General features: G+C 58.6%; 2 protein-coding genes across 3 annotated transcripts in view; one reads left to right on the top strand and one right to left on the bottom strand.

Moving 5' to 3' along the window:
* Positions 1-12,510, top strand: part of TECPR2 (tectonin beta-propeller repeat containing 2) — a 98,935-nt gene extending 86,425 nt beyond the window's left edge. The window contains exons 18-21 of the mRNA XM_032839690.1: positions 10,826-10,967; positions 11,414-11,563; positions 11,887-12,064; positions 12,213-12,510. Coding sequence (XP_032695581.1) covers positions 10,826-10,967; positions 11,414-11,563; positions 11,887-12,038 — 444 coding nt within the window. The 3' untranslated portion in view covers positions 12,039-12,064; positions 12,213-12,510. The remainder of the gene's footprint in view (positions 1-10,825; positions 10,968-11,413; positions 11,564-11,886; positions 12,065-12,212) is intronic.
* Positions 12,511-19,971: 7,461 nt separating this feature from the next.
* ANKRD9 (ankyrin repeat domain 9) lies at positions 19,972-22,855 on the bottom strand. 2 transcript variants are annotated; one of them, XM_032839618.1, is made up of 4 exons: positions 22,605-22,855; positions 21,750-21,906; positions 21,545-21,613; positions 19,972-21,077 (listed from the first exon to the last, which is right to left on the bottom strand). In XM_032839618.1, the coding sequence occupies exons 2-4, from the start codon at positions 21,757-21,759 to the stop codon at positions 20,083-20,085; spliced, it is 1,074 nt and encodes a 357-aa protein (XP_032695509.1). In that variant the 5' UTR covers positions 21,760-21,906; positions 22,605-22,855; the 3' UTR covers positions 19,972-20,082. The 2 variants fall into 2 exon arrangements, with proteins under 2 accessions (XP_032695509.1, XP_032695510.1); XM_032839619.1 differs by lacking the exon at positions 21,750-21,906.
* Positions 22,856-23,092: the final 237 nt, after the last annotated feature.

Raw genomic sequence — 23,092 nt, 5'->3', positions numbered from 1 at the left:
CAGTCGGCTTCGCCAGCCCCGACTGAGGAGGACGAGAACACGACAGCTGCCCAGGAAAGCTGCCTCTGCGCGTGCTGTTTGGCACTTCTCCTGCTCTCAGCAGATCAGCTCGCCGGCTTCCCCGTCACGCTTGAGACCAGACGCGGAGCTGTCCGAGATCGCCGGAGCCAGTGCTGGAGTGACGGGGACAGGGTGTCCGGCTTTGCCGTCGGCTGACCAGGGAACAGAAGCGGGGGAGCCTTTCTCCCGTGCAGAACCGCAGACCCGGCCTCTGGTAGCTCCTCTCCGCTGGGCCAGCGGTTTGCAAACATTCTTCGCAGCGGAGCTCGCTCTTCAGGTAACAGCTCACCCTTCAGCCTGATGCGTTCAACGTGTCCCAGCAGAGCTGTTTGGACGGGGCTGGCCGGGAGGCCGTCACCACAGCCATGGGGCAGCTCACAGGGCCAGCGCTCCATGGCCCTCCAGTGGAAGACCTGCCCTTGGTCTCCGGCAGCGAGGCCAGAGCACACGGCCTGGCAGTCAGAGTCGGCTGCGACCCGGCATCAGAACATGAAAACCCAGAGTCAAGAGTCTGGCAGGTCATCTGACTCACACTCAGAACAGGGACATGGAGCCCGAGGGGGAGGGCGTCTGCCCAGGGACACACGCTGAGTGGGAAGAAAAGACAGCAGGGTCCGCGCGTCGAAGCCTCGGCGTTCACTCCACCTGACAGTCTGCTGGTGCCTTAAATGCAGGCCTGTTAATACCCACGTCTGATTCTCAAGCTTCAGAGATTCGAAGGAAGAGACCAGAAGCAGAAAGGGGATCTGCAACAGGGGAGACACAGAAAACCTAAAGGGACCACACAGAAGTCCGAGCATACGAGAACCGTGGGGCCACGGACAGAGGACCAGCAAACCGCACGCCAGAGGACCTCATGGCGGCAGCTCCCGGCAGTCACTGCACACTGAGGAAGAGTGATGTCACACAGTGTGTCACAAGTGCGAGGTGGATTGACGAGTCAGTAAATGAGAGATACCAGGAGGGAGACTCCTGGGAGCGATGGGGAAGAGTCTGGAAGGTGGTGGCCATAGGGCTGGTCCCTGGCCCTGCCCGGTGTCTCCCTTGGTGACGTGGGTGCATGAGCCACCACTTTGCTGGCTCTCTGTGTTCCTGAAATGTTCCCCCTGAATTTTGTCCAGGTTCACATGAGACCCATACCTAAGCGATCTGTCCAGACAAACACTTCCTTTGGCCATAAAATTTTCAGTATTTTTTTTCTTTTGCCCTGGGTGTATTCGCATTCTGGCTAAGGGGTGTGTGCTCACGTGTGTGTGAGTGTGTGTGTACGTGTGTGCATACACTTCTTAGGGTAAAAACTTCACCTGCTGGAAGTTGGGAAAACTCTGATCTGAGCCCCCAGAGCCCTGAGCTCCAGGCTTAGCTCTGGTGCGGGCCCTCACCGTCGGCGCCAGATTCATCACTTTCTCCACCCGGAATTTGAGGGAATCGGTTTAGCTGGTCTGCTGGGTCCCTTCCAGCCCAAAATCGTTTGAGCAAGTCTTTAAAACAGAAAAGTCAGAGATTTCGTTAGTAAGAAGTGCTGTTTCCATGGAACCTGGAGTCAGCCGTACTGCCCTCCCTCTCACTGGGGGCAACCTTCATCACCGTCTAGCTCCAGGACATGTTCGTCGAGTTTCAAGAAATCGCTCTGCCCATAGCGGCCACCCCCCAGCCCCCTTCCCCAGGCCCCTAGCAACCATGAATCTGCTTTTTCTCTGTACCCATCGTCCTCTTGCGGACATTTCCGATAAAGGGACTGCTATGCTAGGTGGCCTTTGGCGATGGGTTCCTTCTCGGAGCATTGGGCGTTCAAGGTGTGTTTGTGATTTTCTCTATCAGTTCTTCCACTGAATGGTACCCCCTGTGGACAGACCCAGCCACTTGACAGCTGATGGGCCACTCGGGCCACTTCGACCTTCTGACTGTTGTGAAGACTGTTGCTGTGAACACTCGTGTGGGTGCTGTTTGAACATCTGACCCAGCTCTTCAGGCTTTATCTAGGAGTGGGATTTCGGGGTCGTGCGGTCATTCTGTGTCTAACCTTTTGAGGTTAAACTGCCTGTTTCCCACGGTGGCTCCAGCGCGTCAAGTAGGAGGGTTCCCATGTTTCCACATCCTCTCCACTTGTTATTTCCCGTTTTCCTTTTTCTAGTCCTCGCAGTCGGTACAAACGGTACTGTGTGGTTTTGATTCACATCTCCCTAATGACTAATGATGTCGATCATCTTTTCATGGTGGTGTTGGCCATTCGTGTGTCTTCTTTAGATAAATGTCTGTTCGAGTCCTTTGCCTGTTTTTTAAATGGTTCGTTTATGTTTTTGTTGGTTCTAAGAGTTCTTTATTTATTTTGGACACTAGACCCTTATTAGATACGTGGCTTGCAGATATTTTCTCACATCGTGTGGGCTGTCTTTACAGTGTTCTTTGATACACAGAAGTTCTTCATTTTGGTGAAGTCCAGTTTATCTCTCCTCTTTATTGCTCATGCCTTTCATATCATATCTAAGACACCATTGCCAGATTTAGCTCTCTCATTTATTTTTGATTCATTTCCAGATGATTTTGTATATGGTGTGAGGTAAGGGTCCGACCTCACTCTCTCACACGTGGGCTCTCCAGTTGTGCGAGCACCACTTGTCGAAAACACTGCTCTTTTCCCGCTGAATGGTCTTGGCAGTCTTCTCGATCTTGGCAGTCACTTGAACTATATGGATTTTTTTCTTAACTCTCAGTTCCATTCCACTGATTTCTGTGTCTGTCCATGGGCCAGTACCACACTGAACATTGTAGCTTCATAATAGTTTTGAAATCAGGAAGTGTGAGTCTTCCAGATTTTTCTTTTTTAAGATTGTTTTGGCTACTCGGGGTCCCTTGCAATTCCACATGAATTTTAGGATTTACCTTTCCATTTCTGTTGAACTGAGCTGGGATTTTGATAGAGCTTGCTGTAGACTACTTTGGGAAGTATCATCTTGCCTACTTCTTGACAGAAGGGCAGAGCAGTTTCTCAAAAGGTAACCCACAGAGGGGCGCCTGGGTGTCTCAGGTGGTTGACCGACTGACTCTTGATTTTGGCTCAGCTCATGATCCTCAAAAAGGTCATGAGATTGAGCCCCACATCGGGCTCCACGCTCAGCCCAGTCTCCTTCTCCCTCTGCTCCTCCCCCTCCATGCTCTTTCTCTCAGATAAATAAATAAAATCTTTACCAAAAAAAGGGGGGAGGTAACCCACAGGTAATCGGAACAGAATTTTCTGAGCTGTTTGTTTTATGAAAAGGTTGTGTCTGGGCCCTAGCCCCGGAGTCTGATGCAGAAAGGCTGACTCAAGCCCAGGAATGTGCCATTTGTTCCTTCCTTCATTCATTCCTTAATATAAAGTTTTACTTAAGTTCTGGTCTGTTACCGTACAGTGTTCTATTTGTCTGAGGTGCGCACTGTACTGATCTGGGCCTCCCACACGCGTCCCGGTGCTGCTCACACGTGTGCTCCTTAAGCCCCCTTCCCTGCCTCCCCGTGGTCTGTTCTGTTGTGGTCACAGGTCTGTTTCTGGGTTCCTCTCTCTTTTTTTCCATGTGCTCGTTTGTCTTGTTCCTTAAATTCCACACATGAGTGAAGTCATACGGCATCTGTCTCTCTCTGATGGACTGATTTCACTGAGCTCAGTGCCCTCTGGCTCCCTCCTCAAATGGCAAGATTTCATTCTTTTTTTTTTCCGGCTAAATAATAAGGAATGTGCCATTTTAATAAGTTCCCTACACAGATCCTGGGGACTTAAGGTTTAGGAACCACTGGACCTGCTCTCACTCACCTTCCCTCTGGAGGGGCTTGGGTTCAGCAAAAACAAGCTTCCTCGTTTGAAAATGGCCTGTGTGATGCGTCGTCTGCACAGCCTGCTCCCTGTTCACCCCCACCTCGGCGTTTGCTTTTCCACCGGTGGTCAGCGTGTTGGGACTTCTCCAGTCGCCATTTGGGAAACCCTGTGTCTTGGACCATGTTCAAGAGCCCTCAGAGTGGTGGCAGAGGGCGAGTGACACTGATGGAACCTTTGCTGCCTTGTCTCCCCAAGGAGGTGCCTGTCTTTTCCATACGGCCTCCAGCTTGACCCTTTTCTCACAGAGGCCAAGGCACCGTGCCCTCAAGTCAGCCGAGAAGCCTTTTGTACGTGCCATCTTGTTTCTTACCGTCTGCCCTCAGGGACCTCCTCTAAGCTCTCCCTCTCCAAACACCTTCAGCCTCAGAGCCCTGGGCCCCAGTGGACCTTCCCGCGCTGTACGAGGAGGCAGGCCTTGTGCAGTGCCACCCTGCCCTTCCCACTCCAGCCGCCTGGCCTGGCATCTGGCCCCAGGGCCCTTGCCAGCTCCTTCCCCGTGCCCTCACTCCCCCTGACACACTCCTCCTGCCGTCCTGGCCCTGGTCTGACGCACACCATATGTTCTCAGAGCACCTCACACTGGCCTTCCCTGTTGGAGTCTTCTCTTTCTTTGTGGGACTTCGTGATTAACGATGTATCTCTCACCAGGCTTTATACCAGTGATCAAGAAGATTGATTCCTAGCACCTCGCACCAGGCCTGGCCCATGGCAGGTGCTCAGGTAAAGCTCTGTTGGCTGGGTCGGTGACCTGGTAGTTGGTAGGAGCGTGGTGGAGGCACAAGGGGTAGGCAGGTATGTGCTGACGGGGAGGATAGGTAGATGGGTGGGTAGGTGGCTGAGAGCCCGGCTGAGAGGCTGGCAAGCGCCAGTCAGTGAGTTTCCAGAACCTCCATTCTCTCCGCTTCAACAAACATTCCCCAGGGCCTACTGTTTGGTTGTCATTTGGGAAACAAAGGTCACTAAGACACAGTGTGCTGTCAGGACCATGACCCTGGTGTCCCAGAGACTGGTGGGAGCTTGTGGGGCTGGTAGCGCTTGGTGCCTGATGGCTCTTCTGCGCGGTCTCCTCCCTCCCTGCGACAAGGCCCCTGTCCATGGAAGAAGTCCTCCACTCCTCCAGGGTAGGACTGGGCATAGGCCCTGAGCCTCCCCCCGACCCGGGCTTTGCCACCCTTTCCCCTTCCCTCCCGGTTTGTTGTCTTCTCACTCTTAACCCTTCTCAATCTGGTCCCAAGGCCCCAGGCCACTCCCGGTCTGCCCAGGTCTCCAGGGACTGCTAGTGACCTCATTTTGTATTCCTCCTGACCTCTGAGTCACACTCAACACCCATGTCCAGCCCTTCCTGCTTGCCACTGTTTTGTTATTATCCCATCAGTTACAGATGTTTCCATGACTCTGCCTGAGAATGACGGCATCACAAATGCCAGGGACTGGGCCCTCTGGAGAGCACCTGATGCGAGGCCCACGTCTGTCTTCCAGAAAGCCCTGAGTGACTGGGGGAGAGCCCCTGTTGGAATCATAGCTGTGGCGGCCTGGGGAAGGGCTTTGTATATGGCGAACTGAGCCAAAAGCAGAACACAAAATGACATAAGCCAGATTTTTTTAAATAAAGAGCTTGCCATAGGAAAAAAGCTAAAAATAAATCAAAGTATTAACAGTCAATGTCCTCAAAATCACTTTTTACAATTCCTTCTGATTTCATTGTTTATGTTTCGCTAACGAGCCTGTGGGAGTGTAGGGCCCAGGGGCTGGGATTTTGTGGTGGTCACTAGCAGGCAGCTGGGACCCTGAGTCATGCCCACTCTGTCCAGAAGCCTCTGGTATGCTCAGTTTGACCTGCTCAGGCTCACTTAGCCCCAGGCTGTGTTGTCCCTCTCTCACAGCCACGCAGCCAGTAGACCTGAGTGCCCCATGTTCAGCCAGGAGCTCTCGGGTGCCCTCCATGAGGCCCAGGGAGATAGACAGCCTTAGGGGTGGGTGACGTAGATGAGGGCGATTGAGAGGCACAAACTTCCATTTGTGAAATGAAGAAGTCACGGATGTGGGAAGTACAGCACGGGGGATAGAGGCAACGGCACTGTCACCATGCTGCTCGATGACATGTGGCGACCCACTTCCTACAGGAGCCCTGTGGGAACGTGCGGAGTGGTTGAGCCACCGTGTTGTGCGCCTGAAGCGGATACAGCACCGTATGGTGATTCTCCTGCGATTTAAAAAGTTAAAACAGTAGTCTATGAACAAAAGAACAAATCCAAAGTGACCATTACCAAAGAAAATCTGAGTTCACCAAATAAATCTGACAGAGGTCCAGGGAGGTGGCTGCTAAACTCGGGGACAAGCCCTTGCCGTGAGTGAGTGCGTGGCGGAGCCCACTCTGGCTCGTGGTGTGTGGGCTCCCGCCAGGAGGCACCCTGACACCTGTTAGCACCGTCTGCTCCAGAGAAACAAGAAGTCAGTTGCTGTTAGCTGTGGCATTTTTTCCGGTTTCTGGCCCTAGGACGTGTCCAGCCCCACCAGTCTGGCCGGCCCTCAGGTGCTCACTCGCGACTCTGCAGGGTGCCCGAGCCCTGCCAGCTGACTGGCCGTGTCCACTGCCCACCTCCCAGCTGCCAACTTCTCAGCCATTCGTTTCCTTCTTCTGGGAAGGGCGTCAGTGTATCTCGCTAGAGGCCTCTCTCTGTCTTCGCACTCTGACTCAGCAGCCACTGTGCTCACGTGTCTGTTTATCAACCCGCCTGTGCAGGGGAAGGATCCAGATAAGTAGCAGCCCCGGAGTGACATGGCTGGCACCTTGCATGCCTGCCCAGAGATGGTCCACTGCCACCCCTGGGCCGGGCCATCTCTTGTCTCGCCAGGATTCCAGAGCGGGCCTCTCCGAGGCCTGTCCTCCCAACATCCAGGATTATATCGCGTTACTCCTGTTTTCACAACCGTCTAGTGGCTTCTCACCTCACTCAGCACGAAATCCACTTCCTCCCTCCGCCAGTGGCCCTCATGCCCTCTGACCTCTCTCCACTCTGTCTCTGATCACTGGGCTCCAGCCACCCTGTGTCCTTCCTGCTTCCAAACCTGCACCTGTCTGTGGGTTCTGCCACCACTGGGCCTGTCCAGCGTACCTTCCCGGGGTGGCCAGGTCAGGCGACCCCCCGCCGGGCCATCCACCCCTCCTGCACCAAGACTCTCCTAGCGCCCCCTCATCCAGCCCTCCCAGTGGACCGAAAGCTCCCGGGGGCCGGGGTGTGTGGTTGGTTTGCATTGAGGTCTCGCCAATGCCTAGCACAGGGCCCAGTGCACTGCAGGTGCTCCCGTCCAGCAGGCGATTGCGGGACCCCCGATGGAAGTGCTCAGGAGGCAGTGGGTCCGAGAGCTCTGGCAGCATGAGACCCTCTGTGGGGGTGGCATGGTGTTCTGTGGGACCCAGTCTGGGAGATGCTGCAAGATGACCTGCTTCATAAGGACGTTCTGCTCTTCCTCTTCCAGTGCACAGTTATCGGCCTCCCTGCATGCTTTCATTTGGACCATCTGTGCTCCTCTGTCTTCTGAGACTGGGCCTGCGGCCCTCCCTCTCCCTGTGGTCTCCCCTGGGCTGTCCCGGGGCAGGCCTCCAGCTGCTGGGGAGGGCCGTTACCCGTTTCAGAGGCCTCTGTGCCGCCGCCTCTGTCGGAGTGAGGTTCATGTCGTTCACGTGTGTGGGGTGTGGAGAGCAGGCAGGGTGGTAACTGGGTGCACAGCCAGGCTCGTGTTCAGGTTCCAGATCTGTGCTCAGAGTGAAAACCCAGCAAACTATACACTTAGGATTTGTGTGCTTTTTTGGATGCATGTGAACCTTCGATAAAAAGTGAGTGGGGTAAGCAGAAATGCCCAGACGCCTTGGATTCTGGTACACCTAGCAGCCCTCAGAGCTGGAGCAGGGCCAGGTGCTCTGTGGCTTTGTGTGTGGTTCCACGGAATCCAGCCCCAGGCCCACAGCCCTGCGGGCCCAATCCTGGCTGCCCAGCGGACAGGGGAGATGGCAGGGGGCTCCCTCGGAGCTCACCTATGCATCTGCAGCCTGGTGCTGGGGAGTGACTCGGGGCTTTATATGCTACTCTGGTTTTATATTGGTGACTGTTGTCCGGGGTGGTGCCAAGCCTCAGCGACGTCTCAGAGGCCTGGTCCTCCACAGGGACTGGTTTGGTAGCACGGTCACGAAAAGCTTGTAGAACCAATCGTACAACCCCTCCCCCCATACGCATGCTCCCCACTGAGCCTCCCATGCTGGCCCCTCATCCCCCAGCTGCTGTGTCTCCCTCAGGCTACCTCCTCTCTGGATCTCCACTGTCACAGGTCTGTCCCCCCATCACAGCGCTCCTTTTATTTCTTGATGGCACCTGTCCTCCCCTGAAACCAGCCTTCAAAAACCTTATGATTCTTGCCTGACCGATCCCATCCCCCGCACAGGCAGCCCAGTCTGCCCAACTCTCCCAGGCTCCCCGGGCCTCGTGTCTGCAGGCCTGATGCGCTGAGCCAGGGTACCCTCGCCTGTGGCCGTAGGACTCCGGACGGATGCCAGTTCTCTCTCAGAACACCACAGATGGACAGATGGCCCCTGCTGCGAGGCTGGGAGCGTGTGGCCGCTCGTGTGCCCATGAGCTCCATATAAGGGAGAAATTTGGAGCAGCCAGAGGCAGGCCCAGGTCGGGAGGGGAGGTGGGAAGCTCCCGGTGTCTGGAAGCACGCCGGCAGCAGCTTCAGGTTTCCCCCGCTCGGAAAGCACAGGAGCTATTTTGAGGGCCATGCAGCAGGCAAGGCAGATGCCGGGCACCCAGTGGTGGGTGACAACGCAGTGCGAGGAACCTCACACCCTCCGGACAGTGGCTACTGTACTCTGTGTGCCCTGGTCGCCCATCAGCTGAGCCTCTGGGCACCTGCTGGCCCCCCTGCTCAGAGGCTGGCTCATCCGTTCGTGAATCAAGCAGGTGGGAAGCCCCTGCCCCGAGTGGCCGGTAGTGAGACCCGGAGCCCCTGGCCCCCTTGATGGGGCGGAGGGAGCACGGAGAGCCCCTCTGCCCACGTGCCTTGAGGGGGTCTGGTGGCTGGCCTGGAAGTTGTGTGATGTCGGCGTGACAACAGGAAGCCCCTCATGCGGATGTGTCTTGAGCGTGAGGCATGGAGAGGGACCGCGTCCACCACAGCCCGGGGGAAGAAGCGCAGAGCCGCGCGTCAGCGCTGAGTGCCCGCCGGGGACTGCTTTGGGTCCAGTTGAGGCAGCCCAGGAAGGCAGGGCCTACCAAGAGGTCCGGGAAAATGCACAGCGTCAGTCGGTAGTGGGAGGACAGCCAGACCCCTGGGCTCGGTGCTCACCAGCACTGCCGGTGACAGGGCTGGGACTGTACAGATGGCTCTATCCTCACAGGCAGGGACGTGTCCAGCTAAGGGGTGCGCAGCCCTGGATGAACCAGAACAGGTCAGTAGGTGGCAAACAGGACACTGAAGGGGCTTCCACTTGTCCTATGAAAAGCGGACAAGGGACCAGGAGATATGGAACATGGGAACGTGGACCCAGGCTGACCGGGGAGTAGGGCAGGGCAGCTGGCATTGTGCGCACTCGGGGACAGGAAGCCAACCCAGCAGGGGATGTCACTGCCCAAGGGGACATGCTGGAGGGCAGCTCAAGCCAAGAGGTGTCCTCCTGTTGGGTGGCAGGACCCAGGCCAGGTGGGTGGCTCCAGATGGGCCCTTTATAAGCATGGTGCCTAAAGAAGAGACAGTGGGAATTAAATGATGCCCTTGTTCTTAGCTGACATTGGTCATGAGGCCACCAAGGGCCAGGCCTGTACCTGGTGGGCAGAGTCACTGGCCTTCTGGCCTGCCAGTCCCCACTTCCTGCTGTGCACACAGAGGCTCTCTCGTGGTCAGCCTTGCCCTCATCCTGTCCCACCTGAATGATAAGCAGAGTGGAAACTAGGGCTCAGAGTGCGTGGGGAGGCCCGCTGCGACACCAACCTCGCCCCTCCCCAGGCCACCCCACCCCGCTGATGGAGTTCCCCGGGGCAGACAGAAACCTCCTTCCCTGCACCTCTGTTGCATTCCCACAACAGCAATAGCATATCTTGGTGGATTTTATTTGTATAGTTTTTTTAAACATTTACTTACTTATTTTAGAGAGAGAGGGAGAAAGGGAGCTCACAGGGAGTAGGGGAAGCAGAGGGAGAGGCAGTCCTAAGCAGACTGCACTGACTACAGAGCCTGATGCAGGGCTCGATCTCACAACCCTGAGGTTATCACCTGACCCAGAATCAAGAGGTGTTTAAGCAACTGCACCACCCAGGCACCCCATTTCTATACTTTTTTAAATTAAACTTTTTATCTTGAAAAAACTTCAGGCCCACAGAAACCCTGCAGGTATATTTCAACAAAGTCCCATAGACCCTTCGTCCAGATTCAGCCACTGGTAATGCTCTGCTGTGTTTGCTTTCTCTCCGCATGGAGCTGTGAGCCTGGGGCCGTGTGCTACGCGTGCGGGGACCTCTGAGGCCCGGGTTTCCCCAGAGCCCGCCTTCCCTCGTGCTGCCTCACCTGCCATCAGGCAGAGGCATGAACAGTGGCCACACCAGCCTCTTCTGTTGCTGCCCATGGCCACCACCTGCCCGTCCCAGTACAGGACCCCGTGTGCACCTCTGGCACCCTCCTGCCCTCTGGCCCGTCCCTGCCTCCCTGTCCCTCAGGACACGCTGCTGCTGACACGCTGGGCGGTCCCTCCATCTGGTTCGCCTGGCGCAGCAGGGATGGCGTCTGTCCATGTGAGGTCCTTTCTGCCTCCTGCTGCACCTCCTGCACTGTGTCGGGCTCCAAACCCTCTGTCCCTGCTCTCTTCAAAAACGACATGCCCTGCCACCTCCTTCCTTAAGGAAAGTCTCTTCCTGCTCGCAGCCCGCAGGGGTCACGTTGGTCAGCGTCCACTGTAGTCCGAATGACCAGATGCTGTGGGCGCTTGACAGCAGGTGGAACGTGCACGTCCGGGCCGGCATCACCGAAGAGATGCCCGTGGGGACCGACTGGGAGCACGTGCCAGGTGGGAACACAAGCTGCCCCCTCCCGCGGGCATCTGCTCAGTCCAGCGGCCCGGCCTCCACACGGCAGGCCCGGCCTTTGCACTCGGGGTTTCATTTCCTTTCTGCTGTCCCACTGAGGCAGGGGACAGCAAGGATCTAATCAAACACCCTTTGTTGGAGGGAGTAGCCTCGTTCCCTTGGAGTTTTGTGTGGGCTGATTGCTTCCAGACCTCCTGGGTCCTGGTGTGCCCTGGCCTTGGGCTCTTGGTGGCTTTGCTAGCTCTGCCTGGTGGGGCATCCTTTCCCTCGGCCACCGCTCGGAGCCCTATAGTGCAGGGCACTGTCCGCACAGAGCCCCCTGGTCAACAGGACCCAGTTGGGGGAGGGAGCAAACTCATGGGAGAGGGCGGTCTGGCCTGTCCCAGCTGGGGGGCTCAGGACAGACGGACACCTTATTGGCATGCAGGGCTGCAGGCCTGCCAGCTGGCACTAAGCACCAGGACTGTGTGGGCCCGCTGCCCCAACGGTGACCTTGCCCGACGGTACGGCATCACTGACAAGAACCCCGCGGGAGACTACTGGAAGAAAATTCCTGGCAACGTGACGTGTTTCACAGGCAAGTGCCGGGCTCCATGGGATTGGGGCTCCCGTGGACAAGGTTAGTGGGGGCTCCACAAGAGGCTGCTCCCACAGGGCTTGCTCTCCCAAGAGCCGAGGGTCACACCTGAGGGAGGGCACCCAGCACCCTGCTGGCCAGAGCTGGCCAGAACTGGGCCACCCACTTTAGAGTTGAGGCAACTGAGGCACAGATTGGGGGTGGCGTGTCTGGGGCCGCCAGCTAGAAAGTGCCATGGCAGGACGGGGAGCTGGCCGACTGCACCTGTGCCCGCCGCCCCAGTGGGTGACTCACGAGCGTGCGGCTGCCTCTCGTCCCTGCAGTGACCTCGTCAGATGAGCTGTGGGCCGTGGGCCCCCCCGGCTACCTCCTCCAGCGGCTGACGAGGACTTTCAGCCACTCACATGGTGCCGCGAGCAGCCATGCCACCACCCCCCACCCCGAGGACCTGGAAGACGAGTGGGAGGTCATCTGACGGAGCCTTGGACCAGGCGCTCAGGAGGGAGCAGGCCGAGAGAGGGGGGTGGACACGGTGGTTTCGGAGTCGCGGGCTCTTGGTCACACCTTGTCGGCTCCTGTCCAGACATGTCGGGCCGGCTTGGACCGCCCACACTTGCTTTCATCCATGTTTGTTTCCGTCTTGTTCCAGAACCCACAGCCTCAGCCAAGTGATCTGGAGCCCTTGCTGGCGCGGCCGTGCCTCTGAGCTCCTGCAGAGGCCGCCTCCGAGCGCGGCAGCACCGGCCTCCTCCCGGCCTTGCCAGGCCCGCCGCAGGCATGAGCTAGGGAGCCGGAGGTCAGCGTGCTCCCACCGCTGAGGGGGTCCCGCTCAGCTTCACGGTCACCACAGGGACGTGAGTTCTAGCACATTCCATGCTGGACACCCCGGCTGGGAAACCCAGCCTACGTCAGAGAGGTGGGGCGCTGGTCTGTGCCAGCACACAGCGCGCGCGTGCGCACACACACACACACACACACACCCCCAACCCGTGCCCTCCCAGCCCACTCACAGGGCACGGCATGCTCGCTTCCTGGAGAACACACTTTAGCCAAAACAATACAGGCCGGTGGAGGACACGGACTAGAAAAGGTGCACGTGTTTCCAAGGCAGCCGTGGCCCCGGGAGGCGCAGTGGGCCGTGGGGGAGCTCAGCCCTGGGAGCTCACTGAGCGCGCTCGTCGCAGTGCTGTGCAGTGCTGCTGGCGGCCGTTGTGGAGCCCAGAAGCGTCCTCACAGGATGTGTCTACTAATTATTGCCTTTTTTGTTTGTTGTATTACAAACCTGCATAAGATACCTCATTCGAAATCAGCTCTTATAAATTTAGAGGAGAAATGTATTCCCTGAAACCAGCGGAAGGCCTTTCGTTCCTCCGCGAGGTTTGCCCTGGGCCTGCCTGGTCCTCCGCCGCAGCTTCCCCGAGCTCGGGTACCCCCTCTGGGGCCGTCGTGGGACCTTCCGGCTGGCTCGAGCTCACGTGGATGCCTCCTGGGAGTTCCCGACGGGGCCTGCAGTGGCCTCGCCAGACCTCAGTCTTTGGGGTCCTCACAGGCATCTGGGCCAGGGGCTCGGCAGCCCCACCACGGGTCCACCCCGGGGTCAGCGCCTCCCAATCCCGCAGGCGGCTCCCAAGCAGGACTCCAGCCTCGCCGCTTTTTTTAGTCTGCCTTTGGCCCAGGGCCCAGTTACTCGACGCCTGTTTTCTCCTAAGCCAGTGTCCGGGAGCCCCCAGGCCACAGCTGAAGAGCGGTCAGATGTGTCCTCTGACGGGACCCGGCCAGCTGCAAAGATGGGGGCGTTCCTGGTCTAAACGAGGACAAGAGTCTGAAATCCCAGATCCTACTTCACACTCCACTTTTGTAGAATCCTTGTTTTCAGAGTTCGGTGACGGCAGAGGCCAGCCCAGGCTGGCTGCGGCCTCTCTCTGTGTATGTTGTGCCTTGCCCGGCCCCCCTCAACGGCAGAGTTCCCTAAACCCACGGGACTTTAGTGCAATTAAACCTCAGTCTAGTTGGATACTTTTAAACTACTTTTAGCTTCAGTGCTTTGTATGGTTTTTCCTTCTGGTTTTAATTTTTAGTTGTGCTTTGAGACAGTGCAATAAACTAGACTTTTTCCAAACCTGGTCGAGTCTGGTGTTTGGGCTGTGAGAAAGGGCCCCCAGCAGGCACTCACGAGGCTGGCCTGCCCACCTGTGCTGGAAGACTCTGCCAATGGCGTCGGCCAGCCCAGACCCACAGCCAGGAAAGCGTGGCGGATGTGATGTTTAAATATGCACCAGCGTCCCCAGGGTGGCCATCCAGAGGTAGATGCGCCCCCGGTCGCCCGTGGGAAGGACGCCGTCAGGGGAGGCGGAGCACAGAGCTGTCTCTGCTTGGAGGCCCGGCGAGGCCAGGCTGCCATGGGCAGGCTTCGGAAGGGTTCGAGCCCCTGGGCCTAAGACTCCATCCAAGAAACAAACCCAAGTGTCGGCCGCGCCCTGCTGGAAACCAGCATGTGGGAGAGGATCCCATTCATAGCAGCAGGACACGTTGTATGCCACGGAAGACCTGAATGAGGTGTGTCCCGCTCCTGTCAGGAAATGTCACACTCCACAGAAGACGGCGGAGAAAGTTTGAATTCAGAAGACATGTCCGATGTCCCTGATGAAAAACAAAGGAAACCGTAGACATCCATCCTTCCCAAAGCGTTTAACTGTTTGTCAGAACGCTTGGTGGAATGGGGCGCCTGGGTGGCTCCGTGGGTTAAGCCTCTGCCTTTGGCTCAGGTCATGATCTCAGGGTCCTGGGATCGAGCCCCGCATGGGGCTCTCTGCTCAGCGGGGAGCCTGCTTCCCCCTCTCTCTGCCTGCCTCAATGCCTACTTGTGATCTCTCTCTCTCTGTGTCAAATAAATAAATAAAATATTTAAAAGAAAAAAAGAAACACTGACGGCCTGCAGCGTCCCTCCCACGCTTCTCACCCCTGTCGACGCAGGCATCCTGGGCCTGCAGCTCTCGCTTCTACTGCACACATGTGCTCTGACACAGACAGGTACAAATGCCAATGACTTCCCTTGTCACCCTCAGTCTCAGGCTACGGAGGGGGCCACGATAAAGAATATCACGTGCTGGGGGCCTGGGCGGCTCAGTGGGTTAAGCCTCTGCCTTCGACTCAGGTCATGATCTCAGGATCCTGGGATCGAGCCCCGCATCGGGCTCTCTGCTCAGCAGGGAGCCTGCTTCCCCTCTCTCTGCCTGCCTCTCTGCCTGCTTGTGATCTCTCTCTTCTGTCAAATAAATAAAGTCTTAAAAAAAAAAAAAAAAAACTCTCAGTGGCTGGGGGCCGGGTGGCTCAGTCGGTGAGGTGTCTGCCTTCAGCTCGGATTGTGATCTCAGGGTCCTGGGGTGGAGCTCTGCGTCGGGCTGTCTGCTCTGTGGGGAGTCTGCTTCTCTGTCCCCCTACTCTTAAGCTCTCCCTTGCTCTTGTCTCTTTTTCTCCCTCCCTCTCAAATAAATAAATCTGAAAGAAAGAAAAGAACCCTCTCTGGGATGTTATGTCAGGGGAGGCAGGGAAGAAGTCCCAGAATAATGTTCGTGCCCACAAGTGCCCCGGATGCCAGACGTGTGCCTAGGGCTTCTGCACAGCTCCGTGTACCCCTAGAGGCCCCTGAGGGAAATCTTGTCAGCCTTGGTGACAGGGAGGCTCAGTAACTTGCTGGAGGTCACACAGGGGCCACTGGGAGCGGAGCCCAGCTCTGTGGAACTCCAGACCTGGGAAGACCCAGGTGGGAATTACCAAGAGTGCTGACAGCAAGGGCGAAGTAAGCGTGGGAGGGAGGGCGTACTGGGGACAGCAGGCGGCCCGACCGGCCTGGCGGGGAACTAGCGTGATGAAGGCACATCTAGGGGAGGGAACAGGCAGGGGAGGTCACAATTGATGTGCCCCACCCCTTCATTATGTGGACAAAATATTAAATGGATTAAAGAATCTTTAAATCAGGGGCGCCTGGATGGCTCAACCAGTGAAGCCTCCGACTCTTGATCTCAGCTCAGATCTTGATCTCAGGGTTGAGTTCAAGCCCCACATTGGGGCTCCATGCTGGGTGTGGAACCCACTTTAAAACTAGTGGGAGTAGGGGCGCCTGGGTGGCTCAGTGGGTTAAAGCCTCTGCCTTCAGCTCAGGTCGTGATCCCAGGGTCCTGGGATCGAGCCCCGCATCGGGCTCTCTGCTCCACGGGGAGCCTGCTTCCTCCTCTCTCTCTCTCTCTGCCTGCCTCTCTGCCTACTTGTGATCTCTGTCTGTCAAATAAATAAATAAAATCTTAAAAAAAAAACAAAAAACTAGGGGTAGTAGTATCTGATTTCTGGAGGACAAGGGCTTTCCCACAGAGGAAATTAAGTATTTAGATTTGATTTCCTCAAAATAGTCCAATACTATAAATTTAAAACCCCACTTCAAGGGGGAAGTTGCGACATCACCTATGGTGAATATATACCTTAAAAACATGTCCACACCAGTCAGAGGAACACCTAAGGCCCTTGTATGGACACAGATGAAAGGGTGTTCTCAGCAAACGCCTGGCACACAGGCAGGGTGCGGACGGAGCAAGGGGAGCGGACTTAAAACCTGCAAACCCACCAAGTCCACCTCTGGGACCCTTTCCTCAAGAACAGATCCTAAGTCGGGGACAGACGTATGACACAGGCTGTCCTGTGACCCCTAGGAGTGGCCTGACAAGGTCGGGTGCTGCCGTCACAGGGCAGGTGTCCTGGGGGAAACAGGCCACGACGTGGCTGCATCCATGCTGTTGGCTGTGCGTAGGGATGTGGCTGGGCCAAAGACCGTGCAGAGGGTGAGAGAGAGAGAGAGAGATTGAGACCCGTTTAACTGATGGTGGGTTCGCTACACAGCTGGTCACAGTGGCTGCCTGTGGTCTAGACATTTTTGTATCTTTTGAATTTCAAGCCATATAAATGTATTATTTATTTCAAAAGAAATAAAATTCACATTTTAGAAACAGTCCTAACATTGACTCCTTATGCCGTCAACACTAGTGAGTCAAATGTCACAAAGCAAACACCAAAGACCTCTGAGAAATCCCACTTACGAAGCATTTTACAATACAGGAAAATGCTTATAGTAAGTTTGAAGTTGGCCCCTTTATTTGGCGGCCACGTGGGGGGAGGGGAGAGCAGGACGCCCCTGTCCTGGAAGCCCAGCCACGCCCTGCCCTGGTTTCTCCCTGCGGGTCCAGTGTTCCACCTGGAGCGTGAATTCTAGAAGCAGAAATTCGTTTTACAAATCACTGAAGACAGAAATCTCTGTCTTGACTGGGGTGGTTACATGTGTGTAGACATTTGTCAGAACTCCTCATGACACATGTAAGGTCTGTGATTCTCGGGGCACCCAGCTGGCTCGGTGGGGACAGCATGTGGTTCTTGATCTTAGGGTCTTGAGTTCAAGCCCCATGCTAGATGTAAAGCCTATTTAAAAAAGTTTTAAAAAGGCCTCTTCCCATCTTTTATTCTATATATTCCATCTATATATTCTAAAATATATAAAATGTGCCTCTATTATAGGTCAATCATGCCTCCATTTAAAAATGCAGCCGGACTGAACCACAGGGGAGCCATGGCAGCAGCCTCTCGCTTCTGGAACAGGGGCAGACCCTGCACAGCTTCCCCTGACCGTGCTGGCTTCCTTCCTTCCCGGTGCCCAGGAAGCATCCTTGTTCTGAACAGGACGGGCCGTCATTTAGGAAATTGCTCTCAGCCCAGTAGTTGAAGCTGGTGAAACAGAAGGGAAATCAGAGTAATTTGCATCGAGGTGATACCAAGGCTGAAGTCCGAGTGCGGCCCTCACTCCCCTGCCCTCACAGCCACCTCCCCCAGGCCACCCTGATAGCATGGGCCATCCCGTGATGTCCCTTCCAGGTTCCCTGCCCGAGATCACGACCCCTCTGTGGAGGAGTGGCCTCGCCTCCCCTGTCCTCCCCCCACAGGCAGGTGGGGGAATGCGATTCTGGCCCCCGAGCTCTAACAGGCTGGGGTTCCTGGGCTGCCAGGTGGGCGTGGGGATGGCAGTCCTGGGCGCCGTCAGGTTTTCCATAGAAAGACTGGGGTTGGTGAACCCAATGTGCAAACCAAGGTGCCTCACTCTGGAGAAAAGGTGGCCTCCTTGTGTGCAGAGAGACTGGTTGCCTCTGAGAAGCCACCAAGGCCACCTGCCAATGACCGAGAGCTGAGTCGCCGGCTGCCCTTTCTGGGGCTGCAGGGCCCCAGGTTCTGATAAGCCCGATGCTAGGTACTTCCTGCCCAGCCTCCTGCCCTCCCTCTGGCCAGCAGTGGCCACCAGATAACCCGGCGTTCCACTTATCACCCTGCACCATTTGCCTAGGTCCTCTGCGCTCACAGCCTGCGGTGCCCTGAGCCTGAGCCAGGCGTCCCTCCGTGAGTCTCTGCAGGAGCTGTGGCAGGAATCAGGCCCCACTCTGCAGCCATCGGGCAGTGACACCAGCCAGGCCTTGGTTTCTGTGGTCCTCGGTGCAGCTCCAAGCGTGTGAACTCCATTACCCTCCCGGACCCCGTCCCACTCGCCCACAGTGAGGATGACATCAGGGGCCAGTGCCCCGGGATCCCCTCCTCCTGCCCTCTCAGCCCTCCAAGGCCTAGAGGCCCCAAAGTCACCCAGCAAATGATGGAGCAGTCCCCATAGCTTCTGCTTCCCGGTCACCCTCCAACCAAACCACCCCATTTGGGCCCCTGAACTTCCCCTGAACATGTGCTCAGGCTCGGCGCCCAGGCTGCAGTGCCCAGAATGATCCTGCCCAGGTCCTGCCTCCTGTTTGCCTGACAATGGGTTCTGTGGGGCGCCCCTTCCACAGCCTCCCGGGGAGGCCCGAGGCAGGGCAGCTTCAACTCTGCATCACCCCAGTCCCAGCCCGGGGCCCTCAAAGGAGCAGCTGTAGGTGTAGAGTGGAGGGAAAGAGGGGCCCAGGAGGGTTGACCCACTGAGGACAGAGCTGGGCCTGGGGAGACAGGACAGGAAGTCTGTAGGCCCAGGCTCCCTGTAGGTCTTTCCAGGCAGAGGCTGCTGGTGGCTCCAGGCACCAAGGCCCTCCACAGGCCCACAGCCCAGGAGCCCCCCATTACTTTGAGTCACTCTGTCTCCACCTCCATCCACCCCCAAAGGCAACAAGCCCTCCCCGCAACAACGGCATCGCTGATCTTTAGACCTGGGACTGCCTAGATGAGCCAGGGCTCCTGATGCCCCAAGTTGTGAGCTGGGAGAGAGATTAGTATCCATTTGCCCCAAGTGTCAGTGTTCAGAGAAGCTACTTAACTGACCCGCAGGACACACAGCAGGAAGGAGGAGCCCTCACTCCCACCTGCAATCTCAGTCCCTAGGCCTCATCTATTATCATCCATTCTCCCTTCCTCCTCACCATTGGGCCGACCTTCAGGCTGCTGCTCCCAGCAGGACATGGCGGCCCTCCAGCCTGGGCTGGGGCAGGTTGAATTTCATGGCCCGATGGAATTCCCCGGGCAGGGCCGCCTGGCCGTCCTCCCTGGGCTCCAGGGTCCTCAGGGCACGGAGCATGCTCCTGAGGGGCAGTGGCACGTCTGTTAACAGGTCATCTTCAGAACCTTCTGGCAGAAGGCAACTCCAGGGGTTGGGCTAAGAGCCCTCGGCCACCAGGAGCTATAGCTGCCCCGTCAGCCACACGCGCTGCTGAACACCCACTGGGGGCTGAGCCGGGGGACACAGGGGAACCCATACCCAGGGCTGGAGGGTGGTCAGGCCTGGGAGAAGGAACATCCAACCCACCTGAAGATGGGCTGGAGCCAGGGGCCAGGGGCGCCACAGTGGAGGTGAGAGAAGCAGGAGCCCCAGGACTAGATGACTGCTACGTGCCAGGGAAGAGCAGAAGGGACAGGGACAAGTCCAGTCGCTGTCACAAGGATACCCAAGGCCCGACAGGGGGGCAGTGTGGGAGGGAGGAGAAGCCTTCTGCCCTTCTCTCCCCCACACGGGAGTTTACAAGGCTAAGCGTGCCCAATGCAGAGAACTCCTAGGATTTCACAAGACCTGCTCTCAGCTTCCGCACAAGCCGTCCCCGCCTGTCCCTCCACACCACCTGCCCCTGTTCAACTCCTTTGCTCAGCTGTTGTCGCTCCCTCTAGGACACCTAGTCCTAGAGGCTGTAGATCAAGACAGGCCACTGGTCCTCACCGCCCTTGGTGGCTAGCCAGCGAATGAAGGGTTGGGCCTGGCTCTAGAGAGTCGCATGACCCCTGAACCCTTGCAAAAAGTTGGGGAGCGGGGAGCAGTGGGGAGCTGAGCTCAGCCAGGCCCAGGAAACCTGCAGCTGGGGGCCCACCTGCCCGGCGCGGCCCGCCCGCAACACACGCAACATACGAAGCAGAGATTCTCCTGTACAGAGACCAATATATGTAAAGTGCTGGGTACATCGCTCTGAAAAATAGATTTTCCAAAAATCCAGCGCCCAGGGGGTGTTCCCCCCTCACCCCGGCAAGGTCTACCCCTTGCCCGTGAGGTCCAGCGGCTGCAGGAAGGGCGGCAGGGGCAGCTCGTCCAGGGCCTCGGGGAAGCGTCCAGGCGAGATGGCGGTGACCAGCACCTGCATGGCGCGCACGAAGAGCGAGGGCGGCGCCAGACCCGCCAGCCACTGGAACTTGTCCTCGCCCAGCAGCCGCTGCCAGCGCGGCCGGTCGCCCAGCAGCTCCCGGCGGGTGGACGCGGCGGCGCCGGCGGGCGCATACAGCGCTAGCAGGTCGAGCAGCAGCAGGCGGCGCTGTCGCGCCTCCCCGGGCGCGGCGGGCACCCCGGAGGCGGCGGCGGCGTTGGTGGACCCGGCGTCGCCGCCCAGCTGGCGCAGCAGCAGCTCCAGCGGCGTCAGGCCGCCGCCGTCCCGCAGGCCGGGAGACGCGCCGTGGCCGAGCAGCAAAAAGAGACACTCGGGGCGCGCCAGCTCGCAGGCCACGTGCAGCGCCGTGCCGCCGCCCTCCACGCGGCCGCAGCCCCGCCGGTCCAGCAGGCGCGCGCGCTCCTCGGGCGGGAAGTCGCGCACGGCGCGCAGGATGCGGCGCAGGATGCCCACGCGGTTGTAGCGCACCGCCAGCGCCACGTGCGGCCCGGGCGCAGGGCAGCAGCGGAAGCCGGCGCTGGGCGGCGCGAGCGCGCGGCGCGGGAACGTGGCCAGCAGGTAGTGTGCGTACGCCTGGTGGTCGTGCACGAGCGCGTAGAGCAGCGCCTCGGAGGGCGAGTAGGCGGCGGCGCGGCCGCGCTCGTCCCAGTGGAAGGCCTCGCTGGCGCGCATGTCCTCGAGCAGCCACACCGGCAGCAGGTCGCGGACGGCCTGGTAGAAGGCGAACGACGACTTGCGACACTGCTTCTGCGCCCGCGAGCGTGCCGCGCCTGCGCCCTCGGGCCCGCCATCCGCACCGCCCCCGGGCCGTGCGTCCCAAGGCATGCTGGTGGCGGCCTCACGGCATGGGCCCGGCGGCTGACCACCTGCGGGGAGGGGATGGCGGTAAGACTCCCACACCCCCACCTGCCCTGGAAGCTCCAGCTACTCTTCACAGCTCCCTTCTCTCCTGGACCCATAATCACCTCCCTACATCCTTGATCAAGCTGCACCTGATCTCCCAATCTTTTTGTGTCTCATTCTCTGGCACTTCTGCTAGAGATGCCCTGCCCTGCCCCCTACCCTCACCACCCCACCCATAGTCAAGGCCACCCTGAAAACCCACTAATACCCCTCCTCCAGCCCAGGGACCCCCCGACCTGGCTGACCAGGTATATCCAACCCCAAACAGAAAAGACCAGGTAGGAGGGTAAATATTGTAATCCACAACTCTACCTGGGCCAAACCCCACCTAACCATAACCCTATCTCTCTGAACCCTGACCACAGATGGGGGCCCCTAGAGCCTCCCCCCATGGGGCCAGGCAGGGTCAGAGCTCTAGAACCAGACCTACCTGGTTCCTGGACTGGGATCACAGGACTTGAGTGTATCACTTTCCTTCTCTGAGCCTCAACTTCCTCATCTGTAAGAAAAGGGTGGGAGGAATAAACACTGAGCCCCAGCAGGACGAGATGGGGTGGAGCCTTCCACCCCAACATGATGTTTGCTGGATATCAGCAACCCTAGCTTCTGGGAGGAGGTGGGAGGACAAAATCAACCTAGAACCATGAGCACAACTCTTCACAGCAGATCGTCTCCAGATCTGCTACTTCTCTTGATCTTCCTAACTAATAGATGAACCAGGTACTGTCATCCCATTTTCCAGCAAGGGGCAAGCTTGTCCAAGGTCAGGCAGCAATCATGGTACAGCCAGGCCTAGAACACAGATTCCGTCCCTCCCGGTTTGGGCTCGTTCCAGAAGTGGGGGGACGCCCAACCCACAGGGTGCCCAGCTTGATCCCTGCGTGGTCTTGCCCTCTGAGCACCCAGCCCCAACCTGAACCCTAGCCTCTGACCCTTGACCTGGTCCAAGCTCCCCACTGCTTTCCCTCAAGGATAAGTCCTTGGTTGCAAGGGGGCTGGGTCAGCGGACAGGCCGCGTCCACACACACTGGGTAACTAAGTTACAGAGACGGGCGCGGTGGGGGTGGGCTGCAGCCAGAGTGCTCTTCCGGGGGGGTCCCATGACCGGAGCAACCCCCCAAGCCTGGGACTCTGCGCCCCAGGTGTATGTACCCCGTGTGGATACCCGTGGGGCGCCAGGCGGGTTACGTAAAGTTGGGCCGCCCCACGTCACTGGGCAGCTAGTCACCGCCGCGGCTCCGTGAATGGGGGGTTGGGCCACCGAGGGCTGGGCAGTGCGCCCGGGGCAGCCCGCCAGCTCCTCCCCGTCCCCTCCCGGCGGCCGCGGGTCGCGGGGGGCGAGGCCAGGGTGTTTGCCGACCGGTGGCCAGTGCAGTGAGGGCTGCACCTGCGTGTGCATGTGCCCAGCGGACACGAGGGGGCGGCGGCCGGGGGAGAGCGCCCGGGGCGGGGGCTGCGCGCCGAGCGGGCCGGGGGAAGGGGGGACTCACCGTGGGGGGGGCGGCGGGGCCGGGGGCCTGACGTCCCGGTCCCGGCAGAGGGCCGGAGCGGGCACCGATCCCCCGCGGGTAGGCGCGCAGGCGAAGGTCCCAGGACGGGCGGGCCGCCGCCGCCCGCGCCCGCCGCAGCCGCGGTCTGAGCCACCGCGGCCGGATAGCTGGGCGGCGGCGCCGGCGGCGGGCGGGCGAGCGGGCGGCGGGAGGCGCAGTGCGGCCCCGGCCCGGCAGGACCGCGGGACCGTCCGCCGCCGCCATTGGGCCGCTCTGCTGGGCCCCGTCACCGCTCATTGGTCGCTACGCTGCACCATTGTTGCGTCACCAGCTGGTGGGCGGGGCGCCCGGCAGGACCCGCGGAAAAGTTGGGAGAAACTTGAGGGCGCGCGGGGGGTGGGGCTGGCTCGGCCGACACCCGGCGGGGCTCCTGGAAACCCGAGCGGCCGGCGAGGAGAGGCTCCCCGCGGGCTCCCCTGCCGGCGGCC

The sequence above is a fragment of the Lontra canadensis genome, unplaced genomic scaffold (genome assembly GCF_010015895.1).
Source record: "Lontra canadensis isolate GAN:19392208 unplaced genomic scaffold, GSC_riverotter_1.0 scaffold108, whole genome shotgun sequence".
In the NCBI taxonomy this organism is placed as follows: Eukaryota; Metazoa; Chordata; class Mammalia; order Carnivora; family Mustelidae; genus Lontra; species Lontra canadensis.
The sequence above is the reverse complement of the archived record's forward strand: the minus strand, read 5'-3'. Positions and strand labels throughout refer to the sequence as shown.

Bases quoted from the DNA above. Each gene is read 5' to 3' on its own strand.
- ANKRD9 (XM_032839618.1), bottom strand. The intron at 21,078-21,544 runs GTAGGTCTGGTT...CCCTCCCCGCAG, and splicing joins GATCCCAGTCCAGGAACCAG to GTGGTCAGCCGCCGGGCCCA.